Genomic DNA, 21,463 nt, shown 5'->3' with positions numbered 1-21,463 from the left:
CATTGGTCGGTTCATCGGCAGGTTGCATTGGTCGGTTCATCGGCAGGTTGCATTGGTCGGTTCATCGGCAGGTTGCATTGGTCGGTTCATCGGCAGGTTGCATTGGTCGGTTCATCGGCAGGTGGCATTGGTCGGTTCATCGGCAGGTTGCATTGGTCGGTTCATCGGCAGGTTGCATTGGTCGGTTCATCGGCAGGTTGCATTGGTCGGTGGTCGGTTCCTCCTCCTCATGCAAATGACATGTTAACGAGTATCCTCACGGCCACGCGTTCGCCGTAAATCATTGTTTCTAACGTGATTGAGAATCAGGCACAACACAGCGACCTGCAAGTAGCGCAGCGTCTTAAATGAAGTGACGTGTGTCTTAATGCGATGCTTTAGAAATGAACACAAAGGGATTCTGTATTTGTTCATGAAGTATGAAAAGGGTCATTTGGGCAAAGTTTTGTTAACCGACCGCAGCGAGCGGAGAGAGAGCACCAGCGGACTGACAGCAGCCCCCCCGCCCCGCACCCCCTCCGCACCCCGGCCACACCGTCCACTCGACCACTACAAACGGGTTAGTTAGCGTGCGCGGTCGATACACATGTCCCTTTATTGTTTTAGCCTGCGCTGTGGACGGCAGCTCGCCGCGACCTCGGTCGTTCACATCATAGGCAGCTACCACCGGACACTTTTCGCACTCGGCGTCACTCCATGTTTTGTTGTACTTTTCTTTTTGTGCCTCAAAGCTCAGGAGCAGAAACACAATGTGATGAATCAGCGTCCCATGTTGTACTATAGGTGGTAGTATCGTTGTAGTGGTACCTGATTTTTTTTAAACTAGTTGTTGGTCTACAACAAAGTGCATCTACTGTGTTGATGTATAAGTACTCGGTGTGTATCGATTCATCGATTTATATTCCTGCGATCCAACTGAATCGATCTGTGCTCCGCAAATCGTCATTCCGGACTTTATATATCGATTACAAATCGATTGAAATGGTACATAATCGATTGTATCGATACTTGGAAACTGCACATTGGATTTAAGTACAGAAACGGTGTGGATGTGTGTGTGTTTGTTTGTTTTTTAGCTCTTTAGACACATTAAACGTTACTGGATTCAGTCTGCCTGTCTGTGACGTCATCAGTACGCAGCGGCAGCCGCGCGAAACTCTGAACAACAACAACAACAACAACAACAACACACAGCGTGGAGGAGACGACTGCGAGCGAGACATTTACAAACCAACTTCTCGATCCAGTGGAAACATTTGGGCTTTTGCAAACACGGAGGTGTTCTAAATAAGTCGCTCGCTGTTTGTAGAAAATGTAGAAGACAAATAAAAAACACGGAAACACGAGGAATCTTTCCGGCCGTCTACTAAGGCGCCGCGGGATTAAACAACGGCGACAGTCAGGACCTCCAGCAGCGTCACCGCTGCAGCAGCAGCAGGTAACTCAGCTCTGCAGACGCCTCATGCCTCCAGCACCAAACTCAACATCACAGTAACAAGTTCATCTGTAAAGACGTGCGACCCGACAATGAGGTTGAACATCCAGGGTTCTGTGAATTGATCCAAACATTGTGTAATTATTGTGTCATGTTTACATTGAAAATGGCACTTGATTCAAATAAAAGGTTCATACATTTGCCATCAATTGTTTATAATATCCATAATTAATTTAAACCTGATTTCCTAACAAGAAACAACAGGGATCTCAGAGACTTTGCCTGCACTGTCCAGTAAAGTCACTGAATCGAATCGTTCTAAATGAACCCAGATCGTCCATGATCGTCCATCGAATCGGCAACCATGAATCGCGATTCGAATCGAATCGTTACACCCCTACTAAGTACTTCTACTAAATAGAAAAAATACTTATTTAACACAAGTACATGTGTACTAATTCTAATAGTATTTGAGAACAGCTGTTCCAGTAGAAGTACTTGTACTAAACAGTAAAAATACTCAGGCAGAAACCCAGTTGTCTGATGTTTATTGTGTTTGTAACACGTTTCACTGCAGTAAGAAAATATAAATGTAAGAATCACAGAACCAACGAGCCCCAAATCATTCAGATAACTGATCACGTCTCATTTCAACTTATCGAGTCGTTTATGTTGATTTCACACAGAAAAGCTGTGAGTCACACGTAGAAGAAGCAGAGTCCACATCCAGCTGTGATGCACCAGAACCTGATCCAGCACCAATCCACATCTTGATCCAGTCCGGCTTTTCCTTCCATCTGACGAGCAGCAGGAACCAGAACCAAGACCAGGACCGGTTCAGTGACTGGGAACCAGGATCCGTCCTGGTTTAAAGAGAAGAACAGATGAGCATTAAATGCAGATACCGGACCATTGAAACCAGACTGAACTGGTCTGAAACACCAGACAGGTGTCAGAGGAAGCAGGTGAACCAGGTCCAGACTCTGGTGGACCTGCTGAAGGTCTCCTCTTATTCTGGACCAATCTGACCCATCAGAGGACATCGGTGTGTTCTGACCTCTGGCTTTCCTCTTGTAGTAGATGAATCCAGCCAGAGACAAAGTCAGACCCAGGATCAGTCCTGAGGCTCCGATGGCGACTTTGTTCCTCTCAGACTCGGGCATGGACGGGTCTGAGGACAGACAGGGGGACGGGTTAGCAGAGAGACAGGTGGAGAGGCAGACAGACCGGTATGCAGACAGACAGGTACTTACTCCAGTCGGTAACCAGAGGTTTACTCAGACTGATGTGCTCCACCACACACGAGATCTTCTCTCCAGACCTGCTGACACACAAACCAGCACATCAGTGGTTGTCCTCATCAACCTGGACCAACTGGACCAACTGGACCTGGACCTGAGCTAACTGGACTTATCGGAGCTGAAGCTGGCTGGACCTGCACCACCTGGAGGTGGAGGTGGACTCACCTGGGCGTGTACTCCAGGTGGGAGTGGGTCTGGTAGTACCAATCCCCGTCTGCCAGCTCGTCGGTAGAAGTGACCCCGGTGGTCTCTGGCCGTCCGTCTCTGGTCCACCTCACTATGATCTTCTTGGGGTAGAAGTCATAGACGCTGCAGACCAACATGGACAAAGGTCCACCACCAGGGGGCGTCTCAGAGTGCAGCCTGACGTAGGGCTCAGCTGGAGACAATATATGACATGGTGAGGGTTTGTTCTATGAGCTCACAGGTACGAGTATTAGTACTAGGAGTACTTAAGGTAGTAGCAGAAGTACCAGCTGCAGTACAAGTACCAGTCATGTACTGACAGATAAAAACACTCTGACACCAAAGAGGAAACTCATGGAACGACGTCGCACGCCGCTGGTAGAGAACCGTCCCACAGAGGTTCTACAGGTTCTACAGGGTTCTACAGGTTCTAGAGGTTCTACAGGTTCTAAAAGGTTCTACAAGGTTCTACAGGTTCGCCAGGTTCTAAAAGGTTCTATAGGTTCTACAATGTTCTACAAGGTTCTACAGGTTCTACAAGGTTCTACAGGTTCTACAAGGTTCTAAAAGGTTCTACAGGTTCTAAAAGGTTCTACAGGTTTGACAGGTTCTAAAAGGTTCGACAGGTTCTAAAAGGTTCAAAAAGGTTCTACAGGTTCTACAAGGTTCTACAGGTTCTAAAAGGTTCGACAGGTTCTACAGGTTCTCAAAGGTTCTAAAAGGTTCTACAAGTTCTACAGGTTCTACAAGGTTCTACAGGTTCTAAAAGGTTCTACAGGTTCTACAAGGTTCCCATTGAGTATAAAAGCTTCTCACAAACTGTAAAAGGTGTTTGTTGGTAATATAAAAGAGGTACTAGAACATTAATGTTCTACTCAATAATATCCATCAAGTGTCCATAAATACTTGATACTTGAATTCAAAGTGTTTCTTCTGTTTAATATTTGATCATATAATTATATTATATGATTTGGTGTAAAACAACATCATTATATTATTTATAAATGTGTTACATATTAAACCACACGAGTAAACTATATAAAATATGTATAACAACGTGAATCATTTATTACAGAAGATGTGTATCAGGTTCTAGTTGGATTTACTAATAAATGATCTTTACTTTAGAATAAACTACCGGGTGATTTTCTCTTTGATTTGATTATATTAACTATTATAAACTATTATAAACTATTTTACAAAGTTGAAGTTAAGATTTGAAGTTAAATACAGCAGACTTTATTTATTTAAGTCATTTTACTAAATGACTTTGTAATATTCCTGATTGGATCGATTTAATGGATTGATTTGATATAAAATGTTCATGAGAAGATGAAGAAGTGATTCTCGGGTCCGATGAGGTGATGAGTGATGAGCACATGAATAAGTAGTAATATTAGTCGGAGCTGTAGTAGCACAACTTCACCACAAGGTGGAGAAAGACTTCAGTCTGACGTCAGCGTTTAGTTCATGTTATTTGATCAATATGTGATAATAATGTAATGACATTTATAATAATGTGATAATAATAATGTCGCTCTGACTCACCGGACTTAGTCAGCATATTGTTGTACCAGTTCTGGATGTTGTGCAGACAGTAACCCTCCTTCTGAGCCTTCGCTCTACTCAGAAATGAAGCGTCGTTGTTCCAGTATTCAGCGTTCTTCACTCCGTACTCAGTGAAGCCGACAAACTTCCCCACTGAGCTGCTGAACCTCGTGAGTTCTAACTTGTTGTAGTAATACGACTGGATGTACTCGATGTCCTTCAGCTCCGTGGAGTTAAAGACACAACGAGTCGTCGTAAACATTATGAATCCATCTGAAGAACAGATAGGATCAGTGATCACTGTTATTGATTACTGATCAGTCTATAAACAAACAGGCGGTGCATTGATCACTTTATTGATCAGTGTTGATGAGTATTGATCCTACCTGCTGCGTGGAGGCCGATGAAGAGGAGGGAGACGCTGATGAAGGATGGAGCCATGTCTCTGTGTTCACCGGACAAAGTGACAAAGACGCGCTGAGAGCGGCTGTAAAAAGCGGAGCGGAGGTCACGTGACCCACGTCAGCGACGTCATCACCTGTTACCAGGCAGACGACATCAGCAGAGTGAGCGCCAGCGCGCTGCGTGCTATTGTACTAATAGTATACAAGTATTACTGTTGAGGACACCATGGTACTGTATTAATACAGTGATAAGGATATTATGATCATTATGTATTGATTTGTATTATTATTAACAGCCAGATTAACATTATTATATTATTGTTATTATTTTTACTACAATAAACATCGTTAAGTTTCATGTGTTGTTTGTAGTTGGTCATCTGGTCATTTATGATTCATTTATCTAATAATGTGTCTTCATCTTGTACTTTTCATGTTGTTCACATACTGTCTGACTACAATGACACTAAAAACCTTTTAGCTGAATGAAGCCGTTATTGATTATTTATCATGGATCATTTACTGGTACAAATTTTCTCGATCGCTTAAACACAATTTTGACTGCTTTGTTTTTTCATTTCACTCGCATAATTAGCACAACCACACACCCGATGAGCAAAACACCTCAGGTCCTTTGCTTTTAGCAACTCTACTTCTCACCGATGAGAGTAGTGTAAGTGAAGTACACAGAAAGTGCAAATATTCAATAAATTCACCAAACACCACACAGGCCCAATGCTGCAGACTGATGAAGAGATGATTTAATCATCTCCATAAACACAAATCAGTCAAACATGGAGAAGCACAACGAAAACAACTGAACTGCAGAACACTGTAAGCTGTCAGACAAACATTATATCCAGTACCAAAAAAACCCAAATACTGTACTATGCATCATCTCTCCGCCTAGCTGGATCCGGCCAGAGAATCTCATCCACATCACAGGGAATATCCTCATTGGCCAGACAGCGGGGGGCAGAGGGCAATTACCAATGTCCCTGGACAGCGGGGGGGTGATATAACCGTGTGTGCTGCCATCACTCAAAATGGGGTCCTCCATCACACCGGCTCCATACAACACCGGCCACATACTCACTGTTCTGGATGAAGATCACACAGCTTGTCGCTGATCCAGATCAGGCGCCTGCTAGATTCGTGGTTCTATGGGACCATGTTAGTTTTCACCGGGCTGGTCTGGTCCTAAACGGGTTTTCCACCCATCCACAATGTGTAGTTCTGTACCCACCCCCATGTTCAGCTTTCCTAAATCCCATAGAGGAATTCTTCTCAGCCCGGCGCTGGGAAGTGTGTGATCGCCAACCCGCCAACGCACGCCGCTTCCCCGGGCGACGGAGGACATGTGGGGACGTAGAAGTGGCCTCTGTCCAAGGTTGGATACGCTATGCTAGGAGATGCTTCCCACCATGTTTGGCAAGAGAGACCCAGCTCGGAGCAGAGATGGAGCACCAGGGACTGCCCCCCCTCTGCCCCCCCCCCCCCCTGCCGATTCCTGGACCGGGACCCCACACACAATTTACTGTATTCTACTGTAAAGAATATACTTTATAGTGTTGTTGTGTGCTAATGTATACAACAGTAATGTTAATTATCTTCTGTATCTACATCTCATTGGTGTTTCCCGTGTACTTGTTACCCCTCTCAACACGTCACTGTCGCTGTAGAACGTTGTATTGAAATGTAGATGTAACCTATGAAAGAGCAGAGCTTCAGATTTAACAGCAGTGTTTACATGTTACATCCCAACATTTACTATTATGGAAGAAGAGTTTGTCATTTGATGCAGAAGCTTCATTCTGACACGTGTTTATGGCATTTTGAAGGAGATGTGCAGCATTTTGCAGTTTTGAGAATTGTGTGTTGAGTTTTGAAAAAAGTAGACTTAGTTTTGACAACATGTGTAAGCAGTAAAAACTGTTTTATTGTTCAGTGAAATCAACATTTCTAAAATCATGTTACAGAATCTCAATAAACAAACATAATCAGACTGTTTAATATATTTAATTAATATATTTATATATCATACATTTAACATTGATCTTCAATAAAACCGCAAATTATCTTCAAGCTGTTTGTGTGTGAGTGTGTGTGTGTGAGAGTGTGTGTGTGTGTGTGCGTGTGTGTGTGCGTGTGTGTGTGTGTGGAATATGTTGTATTTAAAATCAGCTCTGAACCTCTACAACAAAATCTACAACTCTGTCACATAATGAAAAGCAACAGTTAATTTAGGAAAAGGCTTTTATTTTAGTAGCTTAGCATAGCTTAGCATAACTTTGTCTCAAAGCTAAATGGTTCAAGTTGAGTCAGTTGTACAAATACTGAAGGTGTCACGGTGTGGTTCACTTCCTGTTGTATTTTGTAGTTTTCTGCCACTCGTGTCCCCGGGTAACTTCACTTCCTGCCTTGTCTCGTCATCCCCTGTGATTGTCTAATAGTTTCCACCTGTGTCCAATCACCTGCACCTCCCTTGTGTATTTAAGCCGTGTGTCTCTTGTCACTTGTCGCGTCATTGTCTTTTGTCACACATGTTGCCTGCTGCTTTTCCTCCCGGTTCCTGTGTTTTTGAACATTGACTATTAAAGTCCTTTGTGTTTCCTGACAACTCTGCGTTTGAGTCCTGCCTTCCACCCGCGCCCGTGACAGAAGATCAATAAAAGGAAACATTTCATAAACAGCTGAGTCAGTTTATTGATTTTTAATCATAATTACTTGAAAACAAACATTTTTCCATAAATGAATAAAAGCCACTGAGCTTCTTACAGACAAACATGTTTACAAGATTCATTCTGAATTTAGTTCTTTTACTTTAAACACGTCGTGTTCTTCAAACCGTTAAAAGTGCTGCTGAGACACAAGCAGAGGTCAAAGGTCAACGGGTCTGACTTCTTATTTTAGAGTTTATTATTAAAAGAAACAGATGAGAGAAAACAAGATGAGATCATCGCGACGCCGTCATCGTTATTTCAAAATAAGAGCAGAAGATTAATTCAATAAATGAATGAGATTCAGAGATAATTAACAACATTAATTAGACTGGATTAGATGATGAAGATGATGAAGATGAGACTCCTACATGATGAAGATCATTAACCAATCAGCTGCACTCGTTTCCTTTGATGAGGAAGAAGGTTCCAGCAGCGACGCCGAGGAGACCAACAGTCAGACCGACTCCACAGAAGACCGCTGGTCCAACGCTGGGCTGAGACACCTGCACATCTGGAGACAGAAAAGACACCTTCAGCTCCACATCTGGAGACATGAAGCTCAGCCTCCACATCTGGAGACACAAGTGAGTTGTTCGTTGTGTCTCACCATAGAACTTGACCAGTGGATGGTCCAGGGCCAGATGTTCCACCATGCAGCTGTAGATGTCTCCCAGCTTTGGGGTGAACTCAAGGGTGGAGAACTGGTTGAAGGTTCCGTCGTTGTTGGGGTAGGGAACGTTCCTGCTGGATCCTTCAGTGACGTTCTCCTGGTTCTTGGTCCAGGAGAACGTCACTGGAGCAGGATAGAAACCAGTCACATGACAGATGAGCGAGTTCTTCTCTCCCAGTTCCACGCCGTCTTTGGGGTAGATCATGTGACTGGAAGGAGGATCTGAGGAGAGAGAAGCTCTTATTAGAATCCCTCTCATGAAGAACCAGTCTGACCTTCAGGATTCATTCTGGCTTCTGGTTTGGTGCCTCAGATGAACCCTGTTGTCCACGTTCTCCTGACCTCCACCCACCTGGTTCCCCAGAGACCTGAAGGAGCAGAGTCCTCCTCCTGAAACCTACGTCAACATCTGGAGTTTGTGAGTAAACAAACTGTTTGTTTGTTGTTCTTCAGACTGGTGTTTATCTGTAGGTGTTGACTTGTTGTTGTTGTTTACCTCTAAAGTCAACAATAAATATCTTAAATAGACGTTTGATTTAAAGTGTAAATACAGAAGATAAATTCCAGCAGCTAAAAGAACAAACAAGTAAACACAATCAAATGATTTCATGAAGCTGTTTTTACTTCATGTCACATAAAACAGTTTAATAACAGAAAGTCAGACGTTAAAACACTTTAATGACACAGTAAAATAATACATGTATATATAAGTATACAAGTATATATGTGTATACAAAGTATAATAAGTATGAAGTGTCTTTACCTTTCTCCAGTGGGACGTCCTTGAGGACGTTCGCTACAGTTTTCAGGTTAGATCTGCAGATCTGTAGATTAGCCACAGCTCCTTCATAAGTTCCTTCTTGGTACTCTATTGGATCCACGAAACTGGGCTGAGGTTTGACTCCTTTGCCGTGTTTGAAGTCTGCGTACCAGACCTCTTCTCCATCCAGACCGTACATCTTCTCTCCATCAGAGTCAGAACAGCCATCAATAGCAATGTCCTCATGTGGACCTGAGGAGAAAACACGAGGTTTGTTTGTTTGTTGTTCAGTCTGTTAGTAAACAAAGAGCCTGTTTATTGGTTGTATTTGTATCAGAACTGAAACATGAGTTTAAAAGTGAGACAGAAACTCACCGTCGGCTGAGACACAGAAGACACCAGAGAGGACGAGGACGACCATCATCTTCATCATCGTCTTGGTCTTCATCAGCTCTCTGTGGACCAGAACCAGACTGAGACTCTGAACCTTCTGAAGAGAACTGAGAGAAACTGCAGCAGCAGCGGAGCTCGTTGCCTCAGCAGCCAATGAGAGAGCAGAGCTGGCGTGATGTCATCAGTGTCCAGGTAGAGAAACACTGATATCCAGACATGAGGACAGACGGACGCCACTCAATCAATAATCAATACTGTGTTCATAGAGGCTTTTCAGAATAAAGCCTTTAAATACAGATGTTAAACTAAAGATTCATCTTCAACATTAAGATTCACGAGATGATTGTTTAGAAGGAATGAATACAGAAGACGTGAAGTTGAGACGCTCCTCCTTCGGTCCAAGGAGTCATCTGAGTGAACTAGGAAGCATCGAAGGCCTCAGGACCCTCCAGAAGCATCTGGAACCTGCTGCCCCCCCCGACCCTGAATGGATGGAGGATTAAAGTAGAAGCTGTGATTTTGTAACGTGATGAAAGCGACTCTTCACAGAAAGAGAAGCTGTGAAACACGAGAAACACTTTTCACTTTTTAATGTGAAAACAAGTTAAAAGTTCCAGTTTCCTCGTTCTGTTCACCACCAAAACCAGTCGGACCGCTGGAGGCCTTCAGGGGCCTCAGAGCAGCCAGGACCTCCCAATACCACAGATACAAGGCGCTCAGGTTCCCTGCAGCGCCTGAACGCAGCAGCGTGCTGGAAAGTCCCGCTCTTCACTTTCACTTCCTCCTCAGCAGCCAATGGGAAGCAGAGCTGCTGATGAGTCATCGGTTACCAGGCAGACCTGGGGACACGGAACGACACACAGCACACTTATCACATTGACCTGATGATGAGGATGAGGAGGATGATGAGGATGATGATGATGATGATGATGATGATGAACACATACGAGGAGTTCACGATCCATAATCTGCGTAGAGATCAGATAATATTTCTTTCTTCATCCAGTGAGAAGAATCATCTCAACTCTTAAAAACAAGCAACGAGTTTCTAACTGAAACATCCAGAAGTTTGAGAGCAAAATAAACTCTACGAAGAGCCCGACATGCAGCGGCTGTCCTGATCTGAGAGACAGTCTGTGGGACACTATGAGACAGTCTGTGAGACACTATGAGACAGTGTGTGGGACAGCGTGTGGGACAGTGGACGCTCGGCTGCAGCGTGTGTCACATCACAGGTCATTTATCAGACGCTGAGCGACTCACGTTACACTTTAATCTCACGTCTTTTTACATTCTTTCCGGGGAGCATTTAGGGGTCAGGTGTCTTGCTCAGGGACACTTTGACTTGAGACACGGGGGACAGCCGGGACTCAAACCACCAACCTTGCGGTTCCCAGCACACCTTCTCTACCTCCTGCACCACCATGACCCTGTGATGTTGTTCATCACGTAACGTTTTGCTCCAGAAGGTCTTCTTGTGGATGTTTCTGGCTTCAGCATCGATGGCGCTCGTACAGGAAGTGACGTCATAACGGATCATGTGATCTCAGAGAAACGTTCATCTAACTGATAACGAGGAGTGAAGAACTGATCCAGCAGCTCAGATGAAGCTGCGTTGGAGCAGGTTCAGGTTTGTGGACGTGTTGCTGTGGTGATTTAGACAAACCTGCTGACTCATCTAACGTCGTCCTGAACGTGACCCTGACTCAGTGAGGAGGAACCTACGAGGAACGAGGCCCTCAAGCTTTCACTTCCTGTTCCGTCAGCAACCAATCAGAAGCAGAGCTGCAGGAGCGTCATCAGTTACCAGGAGCAGACTACAGGTTCATCAAGGTGCCTTATGGGACCATCATGGAGGTGTGGTCTCACCTGAGCAGGTTCAACAAGACAAAGCAGAAGAACTTCATACTCCTGCTGGGGGGTTTCCAGAAAGTGGGTTATGTGAAAACTCGGAGTAAGTTAACCCTGAGATCAGAGAAACTCTGAGTCAATCACCATGGTAACAGACTCTGAGTCAATCACCATGGTAACAGACTCTGTGAACATCACCTGCTCGCTGGCAGGTAGAAACCCAGAGTTTCTACCGTCTCCTCCCACATGAAGATGCTGGTAGACACGGATTGTTCGTTCCTACTGAATCCGATTGACATCGAAGCCGTCGTGATTCAAAATGCTTTACGTGGAGAGTCTTCTGAACCCAGATTAGACGTTTCATCATTTCCAGAGGAGTTTCTGTTAGAACGCTGCAGCTTTTCCTCACACGGGATCATTTATCTCTCTAACTTTCTCCGGCCGTATGTCACCAACCTCACACGCTGACGTGAACTCACATCGGAGCAGATCTTGTGCATCACACTACGTTTTTTTGCAAATGGTGGTTTTCTTTGTAACGTCGGGGACGCAGAGCCCTTTGGCAAGGCAGCAGTTTGTAGAGCTGTGAGCAAAGTTCCCCTGTTTCCCCGACACAAGCCTCTTAGAACCATCAGAGAGGAATCCCACAGGAATGCAGACATTGTTTTTGTTTACAAGGTGAGGTCAGACGGTGTTTTTGTTTACAAGGTGAGGTCAGACAGTGTTTTTGTTTACGGGTGAGGTCAGACAGTGTTTTTGTTTACAGGTGAGGTGAGACAGTGTTTTTGTTTACAGGTGAGGTCAGACATTGTTTTTGTTTACTGGTGAAGTGAGACAGTGTTTTTGTTTACAGGTGAGGTCAGACAGTGTTTTTGTTTACAGGTGAGGTCAGACATTGTTTTTGTTTACGGGTGAGGTCAGACAGTGTTTTTGTTTACAGGTGAGGTCAGACATTGTTTTTGTTTACTGGTGAAGTGAGACAGTGTTTTTGTTTACAGGTGAGGTCAGACAGTGTTTTTGTTTACAGGTGAGGTGAGACAGTGTTTTTGTTTACAGGTGAGGTCAGACAGTGTTTTTGTTTACAGGTGAGGTCAGACATTGTTTTTGTTTACTGGTGAAGTGAGACAGTGTTTTTGTTTACAGGTGAGGTCAGACAGTGTTTTTGTTTACAGGTGAGGTCAGACATTGTTTTTGTTTACGGGTGAGGTCAGACAGTGTTTTTGTTTACAGGTGAGGTCAGACATTGTTTTTGTTTACTGGTGAAGTGAGACAGTGTTTTTGTTTACAGGTGAGGTCAGACATGATAATCAAAAGTTATTTTCATGGGCTTAGTTGGGGGTTTGCTGTCTTGTCTTGATTTAAGAGTTAAGTAAGGGGGTAAGCAGGATGTGCCGAGCAGGCAGACACGAGTCTGACAGGATGGGGAGTCAGTTTGTGTCCTGGCTGAGGAATGTAAGGTCTGCGGGTCAACTAGAAGATTTACCAGCCAAAGGGGGGTTAGAGACACACCAACACTATTCAACATACACACTCTGTTTACGATGTTTACGTTAAGTCAGGAGTCTGGACATTGGATGTGACCGGATCTTAGATGCGGGAGGTGGAAGGTCCTCCTCTACGCCAGTTTAGGGCCAATAGAAATCTTTCCTTCTCTGTCTTTCAAGGGTTATAAAACATGATGTTCTTGCTGATGTTAGTGAGTTGTTCTTCCGGCCTGTGTGCTGCCTGAACTGCTCCTGCCTTTGCAAACGCAGCGCTGATACTTGACCTGCGATCTGACAAATACATTTTCCAGAACGAGAGAAGTTATTCGGCTGAATTTTTGATAACCCCGACCAGGCTCCAAATCTTGAACACGTATTCTTACAGACATTGTTTTTGTTTACTGGTGAGGTCAGACAGTGTTTTTGTTTACAGGTGAGGTCAGACAGTGTTTTTGTTTACAGGTGAGGTCAGACAGCCTCCAGGTGCAGACAGGTGAGCTGTAGGGGAGGAGTCACCCTGGTCATGAAGTCCCGTTCTCCTCTGCTGAATCTCTTCATCTCTGAAACAAACATGAACTTGGTCAACATGGCCGCCGGTCTGCAGGTGGTCCCCGGGTCAGAGGTCAGAGGTTCCTACCTTCTGATCGCTGCTGGTTTGGTTTTCTGCAGGTGAGAGACAGCTGACGACACACAACATCACTGCTGCACAGACACAACAGGAAGTGGAGGAGAGGGTCATCAGAGTCGCACACATGAGAGAGACACACATGTGATTACACGTGTAAAGACACACAGGTAATCATCACCGGTTCCTGTCAAGGGGACTGACCAAGCTCCGCCCCCGGGGGTAGACGCGGACGTGACCTCTGACTCTTAGCGCTCTCTGAAGCCCCTCCCACTTAGAATCAGCCAATCCCAGCAGAGGAGGAACCAGAGCGCCTGAGAACCACACGTGAGCCTCACCGGTGCCGTCATCAATCACCAGCCTGATCGATCCATCAAAAAAGTACACAAGTACAGCAACATGCAGCCTACACAGTACAAGTACACAGAAATACACACATGTGAAGAGAAGAAGGCTCACTTTGCTTTGGACTGAAAGACGGACGAAGTCGATGGACACTGTGAACTGGAACAAGTCTAAAAGACAGAGACAGTGAGAGGACATGAAGACCAGCTCGTCTACAAGGACAAGAATAAGACCAACATGTCCTCTAGTGTCCTCTACAGGCCACAAGGTTCATAGCAAGGACAAAAAGAAGACTACATGTACACACACGTGTACTACATGTGTACTACATGTACACACACGTGTACTACATGTACACACATGTACCCACATGTGTACTACATGTGTACTACATGTACCCACATGTGTACTACATGTATACACACGTGTACTACATGTACACACACGTGTACTACATGTATCCGTAGGTTTGAGTTTATGTGAATGTATTTAATGTTCTTACATCAGGAAAGTGTCTCCGTCCGTCCTCTGGTCCCTGCTTTGTCCACCGGGACGTCCTGATGCCGTGAACCCGGTGACCTCCACCAAAGGTCGCTGAGCTCAGGTCTGATCACACGTTATGCAGTGAACTCAGTGCTGCATGTTGAGGCGCGTTGGTTGACGAGACCTTCTGAACTGCGTCATGAACTTCTGCAGCTTCACGAGGACGACGAGTTTCATTTGGCCTCCAATCAGCACGACGACTTTCTGCCCAACGTCACACTGAAGACACGATGTGAAGCATGAAGCTCCATCTGCCTCGTGCAGCTCTGCTGTGTTAATATGATACATGGAGACACACAAGAGCGCCAATCAAACAAACGCGTTTACATACATGTTACACGTGTGTAGTTCCTGCACAATGAGCATGAATCAGAAATTAAATGATTAATATGAGTCCAATAAAAGTCCAATAAAGTAATATAGACCCTTCCTCTCACCGTGGGGAAACACTCAGTATTCTGTAAACTGTTGTTAACCTTTAGTTTATTGTTCATAGATTGAAGTTTCAAGTGTTTTGTATTTATTTATATTTACTGTACACACAGTTTAAAGTATCATTGTAGCACCGGAATCGTAACAAACCCAAACGGTACCATCTCTACACCGTGGTTGCCTTTGACCTTTGACCTGTGTGTGGTACCTATCCAGGCGGCGTTGAAGGCCGCCCTCTGAGATACAAGCCGGTACAAGACGTGGACACGATGGAGCTGAAGGGGAGAGAATGAAGCCCAGTCCAAGAGACCCCCCTGACCCCTGACCCCTGACCCCTCAGGGACTCACTGAGGTCACCTGGTCAGCCACGGACCAACTATTAACCACAAACATCTGGAGTTTGAATCTTTAATTCTGCTGTTTGTAACCAAAATAAACTTTAGGTGAATTGTAAAGTACTTTTACTACGAGTTTGATGTACTTCTTAACTTTTACTTCTTCCGCTACTTTTATCTGACGACTTTATTTACTTACTAAATAGTTTTTATCAGAACGATTAAATAACGTCTGTTTGGTTCCAGATTGAATCATGTGGATGCAAACCTGCTTCATTAAACCTTTATTTTGTAACATTTGAATTTTTCCTCATCTAAGAACCAAAATGACGAATAATAAAAACGCTTCACGTGTCACTGAAACGGGGATGAAAAGGTCTCCGTGCTGCGTTCAGGGAAGCTCCAGCATGCCGTGTTCAGCCAGGATTCGCTGCGTTCGTGAGTGCACGAGCTCCAGGGCGTGGATGACGGCGAGCAGAAGGGGCGTGGCCTCCCGCTGGCTGCGTGCGCAAACCAGCCGCAGGAAAAAACGCCGGTCCGGGAGGGCGAGGAAGACGAACTCTGCAGCCTGACGGAGGAACCAGGGGTGGTGCGGCGCCAACGCCACCATGTAGGCCGCCCTGAGGGAGGAGCGTTGGCACGTTAGTGATGGCGAGAAGCACTGAGGCTCATTCGCTCCACTGTGCCATCTAGTGGACAATGCATGGACAACAGGAAGTGATCATGAGGACACTGTGGCTTTGGTGTTTAAAGCTTTGAACTGAATAAATCAATTCATGACGATTGTGATTCAAACACACAAACCGTGAACTTCAAACGGGGGAAAGTGGCAACACATTGGGGGAGCGTTGAGATGTGAATGTGCCCCGTGAATCATTTCCTGACACATTACTACATGTTAGCATGACCTGGGAAAGTTAGGCTAATGATGTCATGACCCTATAAACTGCTAGCTTAAGCCTCAGTCTGCTAGCATCCGGGGACCTGTTAGCTTTAGCCTCAGTCTGCTAGCATCCAGTGGCCTGTTAGCTTTAGCCTCAGTCTGCTAGCATCCAGTGGCCTGTTAGCTTTAGCCTCAGTCTGCTAGCATCCGGGGACCTGTTAGCTTTAGCCTCAGCCTGCTCGCATCCAGTGGCCTGTTAGCTTTAGCCTCAGTCTGCTAGCATCCAGTGGCCTGTTAGCTTTAGCCTCAGTCTGCTAGCATCCAGGGACCTGTTAGCTTTAGCCTCAGTTTGCTAGCATCCAGGGACCTGTTAGCTTTAGCCTCAGTCTGCTATCCAGGGACCTGTTAGCTATAGCCTCAGTCAGCTAGCATCCAGGGATCTGTGGTCTTTAGCCTCAGTCTGTTAGCATCTAGGGACCTGTTAGCTTTAGCCTCACTCAGCTAGCATCCAGGGACTTGTTAGCTCTAGCCTCACTCAGCTAGCATCCAGGGACCTGTTAGCTTTAGCCTCAGTTTGCTAGCATCCAGGGACCTGTTAGCTTTAGCCTCAGTCAGCTAGCATCCAGGGACCTGTTAGCTTTAGCCCACTTGTGGAGCGATGCTACCTGCTCAGCTCTCCAGGTGTTCTGTATTGTCCATCGCTGTCTGGTCCTTCGGCCAAACCCTCCAACATGAGCTTCAACCACAGCAGAGAGCGATGAAGCCGCAGCAGAGTCCTGCAGCCTGATTCCGTACGCCTGGAGAAGTCCACCACGCCCTCTTTCAGCTCCGCCTCCACCATCGATCGAATGGACCGAAGCGCCTCGAGAGGAAGAACTGAACAACTGAAATCACCCAATAACTTTATATCATCGGGCCGTTTCCTTTTTGTTCGCGACACTCACCTCCCTTTGAGGCCCAGAGTTGTCATCCGGACCACGTTTCCCATGAGCCTCCAGGTCGCGTTTGAGTGACAGCTCTCGAATCAGAACGACCTTCTCCTTCACTTTGTCAGAAAAGAAACTGACCATCGTCCCGAGAGACTCCATGAAGCTGAAAGAGGGATTCAACGTGTGTTCTTCCACCTTTGTTATCTTTGTTTTACAACTTGTCACTTCTGGAAACCCAGACGTGAAATAAGATACATAAATTATTAAATAAATGGATAATGAGAGCTTCCTTTTTACATCAAAACGTATATTTCAAATGTTCTTTAACTTGTTTGAGACTATTAGGATCTAATTTCTTTTCATAGTCCAAGTAGCACCAACCAATCAGATTTGTGCTGTAAGTCGAAGCTTCACTCGTTAAAGCTGCATTCTGTGTAGCAACCAGCAGGAGGCGACTCCTCTGCTCCCATAGACGTCTATGAGGAAATGACTCTACTTCTCTGTAGTGACCAGCAGGGGGCGACTCCTCTGCTCCCATAGACGTCTATGAGGAAATGACTCTACTTCTCTGTAGTGACCAGCAGGGGGCGACTCCTCTGCTCCCATAGACGTCTATGAGGAAATGACTCTACTTCTCTGTAGTGACCAGCAGGGGGCGACTCCTCTGCTCCCATAGACGTCTATGAGGAAATGACTCTACTTCTCTGTAGTGACCAGCAGGGGGCGACTCCTCTGCTCCCATAGACGTCTATGAGGAAATGACTCTACTTCTCTGTAGTGACCAGCAGGGGGCGACTCCTCTGCTCCCATAGACGTCTATGAGGAAATGACTCTACTTCTCTGTAGTGACCACCAGGGGGCGACTCCTCTGCTCCCATAGACGTCTATGAGGAAATGACTCTACTTCTCTGCAGTGACCAGCAGGGGGCGACTCCTCTGCTCCCATAGACGTCTATGAGGAAATGACTCTACTTCTCTGTAGTGACCAGCAGGGGGCGACTCCTCTGCTCCCATAGACGTCTATGAGGAAATGACTCTACTTCTCTGTAGTGACCAGCAGGGGGCGACTCCTCTGCTCCCATAGACGTCTATGAGGAAATGACTCTACTTCTCTGTAGTGACCAGCAGGGGGCGACTCCTCTGCTCCCATAGACGTCTATGAGGAAATGACTCTACTTCTCTGTAGTGACCAGCAGGGGGCGACTCCTCTGCTCCCATAGACGTCTATGAGGAAATGACTCTACTTCTCTGTAGTGACCAGCAGGGGGCGACTCCTCTGCTCCTATAGACGTCTATGAGGAAATGACTCTACTTCTCTGTAGTGACCAGCAGGGGGCGACTCCTCTGCTCCCATAGACGTCTATGAGGAAATGACTCTACTTCTCTGTAGTGACCAGCAGGGGGCGACTCCTCTGCTCCCATAGACGTCTATGAGGAAATGACTCTACTTCTCTGTAGTGACCAGCAGGGGGCGACTCCTCTGCTCCCATAGACGTCTATGAGGAAATGACTCTACTTCTCTCTGGATTTATTCCCTCAGTAAACATGAGTTTATGTCTCAGTCTCTAGTTTCAAGGCTTCTTCAACACAACATGATGATCATTTAGTAGATAGTTAATTTAGAGTCAAACAGACCATAAAGCAGGGGATGCTTCAGGGCGGGGCTTACTGTGATTGACAGTCAAAGACTTATATGTCTCTATGTCATCCTCAGTCCAAATATGGTCACTTCCTGTTCAATGATTATCAAAAAGCCAAGATGGCGATGGCAAAACTGTCAGACTCGTTTGATACCAAAGCCAGGCTTAATGTTCCCCCCTTTCTCCAGTCTTTATGCTAAGCTAAGCTAACCCGCTGTAGCTTCACAGTTTGCAGACATTAGTTTAGAAGAAGGCGTGTACTTGAGGAGCTGGTCCCAGCTCTGTAGGTACGGCTCCAGCATGACGTCATCGGCGTTGGCCATGCTGGACTTTAAATACGCCAGCAGATGCCGGGCTTGAAACGATTGGCCGGGACACTCCTCCATGAGGGGCGGGGCTTCGGGAGGCTCCGCCTCCACGGGGAATAACGGTGACTCGGGCTGACAGAAAAAAGAAACACATCTATATGTCTATAGATCTACGTCAACTAGCTGTATTTTAATTCAAATAAAAAATAATGTCAGTAGCTTCAGCCTTTTATGTCTGACTCAACATTCTAACTTTACTACTGAAAAGTCTCAATTTATGTAACAAGAATGAATTCTGGGAGAACTTTTCTCTCCTGAGTTCTACTGAGAAGGTTTCATGAGGTCCAGTGAGTTCCTCTGGTTCCTCCTCAGAAGCAGAGCTGAGGAGCCTCAGAGAGGAGGTGCTGGATGGAAGGAGGCTTCTTACTGCCCTCGCTCATCACGCTGCTGCACCACAACTGGGAGGGGCTTACCTCCGTCAGCACACTTACTTTAACATCAGCATCCGGTAAAAACTCTGAAAAGAGTCATTTAATAAAGAATCGATACAAGTGTACGTTCTGCATTTGATATTCATAGGATAATCAATTTCATCATCCTGAAAACCTTGATTCCCCCCCCCATCAGGATGGTTTGACGGGTGGTGTCATCCCCCCCTCCTCCTCTCAGCCAGTCAGAGTTCTCCGTCCAGACTCTAAATGAATCGCTCATCCTCAGACCTGCTGCTCTAAAGGTGACAAACACAAACATGTTCTCACCTTTCGGCGGAAAAAGGTCAAACATGGCTGCCAGGAGTCGCCACAGTCTGTGAGTCCAGTCTGAGCTGAAGGAGGACCAACAAAACAGGAAACAGCTGGTTTTACATATTTACATATATTTTTAAAACATACTTAAGTATTCCGTACAGGTAAATCCATAATGGTACTTTTGTACTTGAGTAAATGTACTCGTATAGTAAATACTTGACAGCAGCTGATCCAACATGGCCGACATCGACGAAGGAAACTCACGGAGCCACAAGGAGCTGATGAAGAGGAGCAGAGCCAACATGGCCGCCAGCAGCAGGAGGCGAAGCAGCGTCATCCGTGTGAGGGAAACCATGGTAACCGCCCCCCACTCACACACACACACACAGTGTGTTGAAGAACACACACACTATCCCTTTAGCTCAGCTAACGTTTCCTCAACGTCGTTTCTCATCACATCCTCTCGCTCGCTCTCGTTGGGGTTAAAGGTCGTTCACTCCCACTGCTGCACACGCTCAGTAAGACCTTTGCACTTTGACCCTCCCACAAATCCCTGTTTATGTTTCATCTCTCTCCACACACAGGAAACACACACACACACACACACAGAAACAACACACACACACACACACACACACAGGAACAACACACACACACACAGAAACAACACACACACACACAGGAAAAACACACACACACACGCGCACACACACACAGGAACAACACATACACACAGGAACACGGGCACATTTAAGTACCATTCTAGGACTCCCAGGTGTCAGTCTGTGGTGAGTTCAGGTGTCTGTAGTAATAGTGGGACAGTCTGTGGTGTGTTCAGGTGTCTGTAGTAACAGTGGGATAGTCTGTGGTGAGTTCAGGTGTCTGTAGTAACAGTGGGAGCGTCTGTGGTGAGTTCAGGTGTCTGTAGTAACAGTGGGACAGTCTGTGGTGAGTTCAGGTGTCTGTAGTAACAGTGGGACGGTTTGTGGTGTGTTCAGGTGTCTGTAGTAACAGTGGGACAGTCTGTGGTGTGTTCAGGTGTCTGTAGTAACAGTGGGACAGTCTGTGGTTAGTTCAGGTGTCTGTAGTAACTGTGGGACAGTCTGTGGTGAGTTCAGGTGTCTGTAGTAACAGTCAGTTACTTATTGATGACACAGGAGACAAAAGTGAGAAGAAAATGATTTATTGATTTTAAAATGAAACATTTAGCAGCTTTTGAGATTCATAAAGATTCTTAAAGACAGGTTATGGATTTAGTCTGATCAACAACTCCAACACATCTGATCTATTGATTGATTGACAGCTTGATTGATTGATTGGTGTCTTTGGTTAGTGAAATAGACCGGAGCTTGTTCTGTGTTTAAATAAATATAAAAGGAACAATAAACGTTTTATAAACTAAAATAATGACGTCATTAAAGGTCAAATGAAACATTTTTTGTAGAGAAGCAGAATAAAATATAAATAATAATAGTTAATGTGGTGTTTAAGGCTTAAGTTGGTTGTGAACAAAGACGATGATGCGGTTAACAATAGATCAATAACTCTGCTTTTTATTAATGTTTAAAACTATTTAGAAGTTTTAACTTTTGATTATTTTGTATTCTGTGAAAGAATAAAACACTTAACTGGTATAAAAAGAGTTTGTGACACTTTCAGGTAAAATAAAGTTGGTTTAGAAAAGAGTTTAGAAAAGCCTCTGGTTTGTCATTTTACCCACAATGCATTGAGGGAGTCCTCAGCGTGTGCGTGTGTGCTTCCCCCAGCTTTGACCTGCAGGACGTCCCTGAAGAACCTGAAGAACAAAGAGCCGCCGTCAGCAGACGCTCCAGCTGCCAATCAGAGAGCAGCATTCAGCACGCCGTGATGTCACAGACGCTGAGACTCCGCCTCCTCAAAGTCATCCGACACGTCGACCTCCA

General features: G+C 45.4%; 3 protein-coding genes and 2 long non-coding RNA genes across 7 annotated transcripts; 1 reads left to right on the top strand and 4 right to left on the bottom strand.

The window, feature by feature from the left end:
• Positions 1–1,966: 1,966 nt before the first annotated feature.
• Positions 1,967–4,986, bottom strand: LOC120815971 (H-2 class II histocompatibility antigen, E-S beta chain). Its single transcript, XM_078105936.1, has 6 exons — positions 4,857–4,986; positions 4,471–4,743; positions 2,902–3,115; positions 2,689–2,756; positions 2,493–2,606; positions 1,967–2,298 (listed from the first exon to the last, which is right to left on the bottom strand). Exons 1-6 carry the CDS (start codon positions 4,909–4,911, stop codon positions 2,273–2,275), a joined length of 750 nt encoding a protein of 249 aa, XP_077962062.1. The 5' UTR covers positions 4,912–4,986; the 3' UTR covers positions 1,967–2,272.
• Positions 4,987–6,793: 1,807 nt separating this feature from the next.
• On the top strand, positions 6,794–8,109 carry LOC144410272 (uncharacterized). The gene is made up of 2 exons (XR_013468212.1): positions 6,794–7,216; positions 7,539–8,109. It is a non-coding gene; the product is annotated as an uncharacterized LOC144410272 (long non-coding RNA).
• Positions 7,561–10,259, bottom strand: LOC120822648 (HLA class II histocompatibility antigen, DP alpha 1 chain). The gene is made up of 4 exons (XM_078105937.1): positions 9,403–10,259; positions 9,031–9,279; positions 8,205–8,489; positions 7,561–8,108 (listed from the first exon to the last, which is right to left on the bottom strand). Exons 1-4 carry the CDS (start codon positions 9,473–9,475, stop codon positions 7,987–7,989), a joined length of 729 nt encoding a protein of 242 aa, XP_077962063.1. The 5' UTR covers positions 9,476–10,259; the 3' UTR covers positions 7,561–7,986.
• Positions 10,260–13,141: 2,882 nt separating this feature from the next.
• LOC120822197 (uncharacterized) lies at positions 13,142–14,882 on the bottom strand. 2 transcript variants are annotated; one of them, XR_013468211.1, is made up of 5 exons: positions 14,228–14,882; positions 13,840–13,895; positions 13,585–13,741; positions 13,393–13,457; positions 13,142–13,315 (listed from the first exon to the last, which is right to left on the bottom strand). It is a non-coding gene; the product is annotated as an uncharacterized LOC120822197 (long non-coding RNA). The 2 variants fall into 2 exon arrangements; XR_013468210.1 differs by lacking the exons at positions 13,585–13,741; positions 13,840–13,895; positions 14,228–14,882 and having other exon boundaries at positions 13,393–13,526.
• Positions 14,883–15,303: 421 nt separating this feature from the next.
• Positions 15,304–20,180, bottom strand: gltpd2a (glycolipid transfer protein domain containing 2a). Of its 2 annotated transcripts, none has more exons than XM_040181652.2 (6): positions 19,806–20,180; positions 19,554–19,618; positions 18,749–18,927; positions 16,863–17,010; positions 16,584–16,780; positions 15,304–15,655 (listed from the first exon to the last, which is right to left on the bottom strand). In XM_040181652.2, exons 1-6 carry the CDS (start codon positions 19,894–19,896, stop codon positions 15,427–15,429), a joined length of 909 nt encoding a protein of 302 aa, XP_040037586.2. In that variant the 5' UTR covers positions 19,897–20,180; the 3' UTR covers positions 15,304–15,426. The 2 variants fall into 2 exon arrangements, with proteins under 2 accessions (XP_040037586.2, XP_077962056.1); XM_078105930.1 differs by having other exon boundaries at positions 19,758–20,036.
• Positions 20,181–21,463: the final 1,283 nt, after the last annotated feature.

The sequence above is a fragment of the Gasterosteus aculeatus genome, chromosome 7 (genome assembly GCF_964276395.1).
Source record: "Gasterosteus aculeatus chromosome 7, fGasAcu3.hap1.1, whole genome shotgun sequence".
In the NCBI taxonomy this organism is placed as follows: Eukaryota; Metazoa; Chordata; class Actinopteri; order Perciformes; family Gasterosteidae; genus Gasterosteus; species Gasterosteus aculeatus.
Note: the sequence above shows the minus strand (reverse complement) of the source record. Positions and strands in the feature narration are given on the sequence as shown.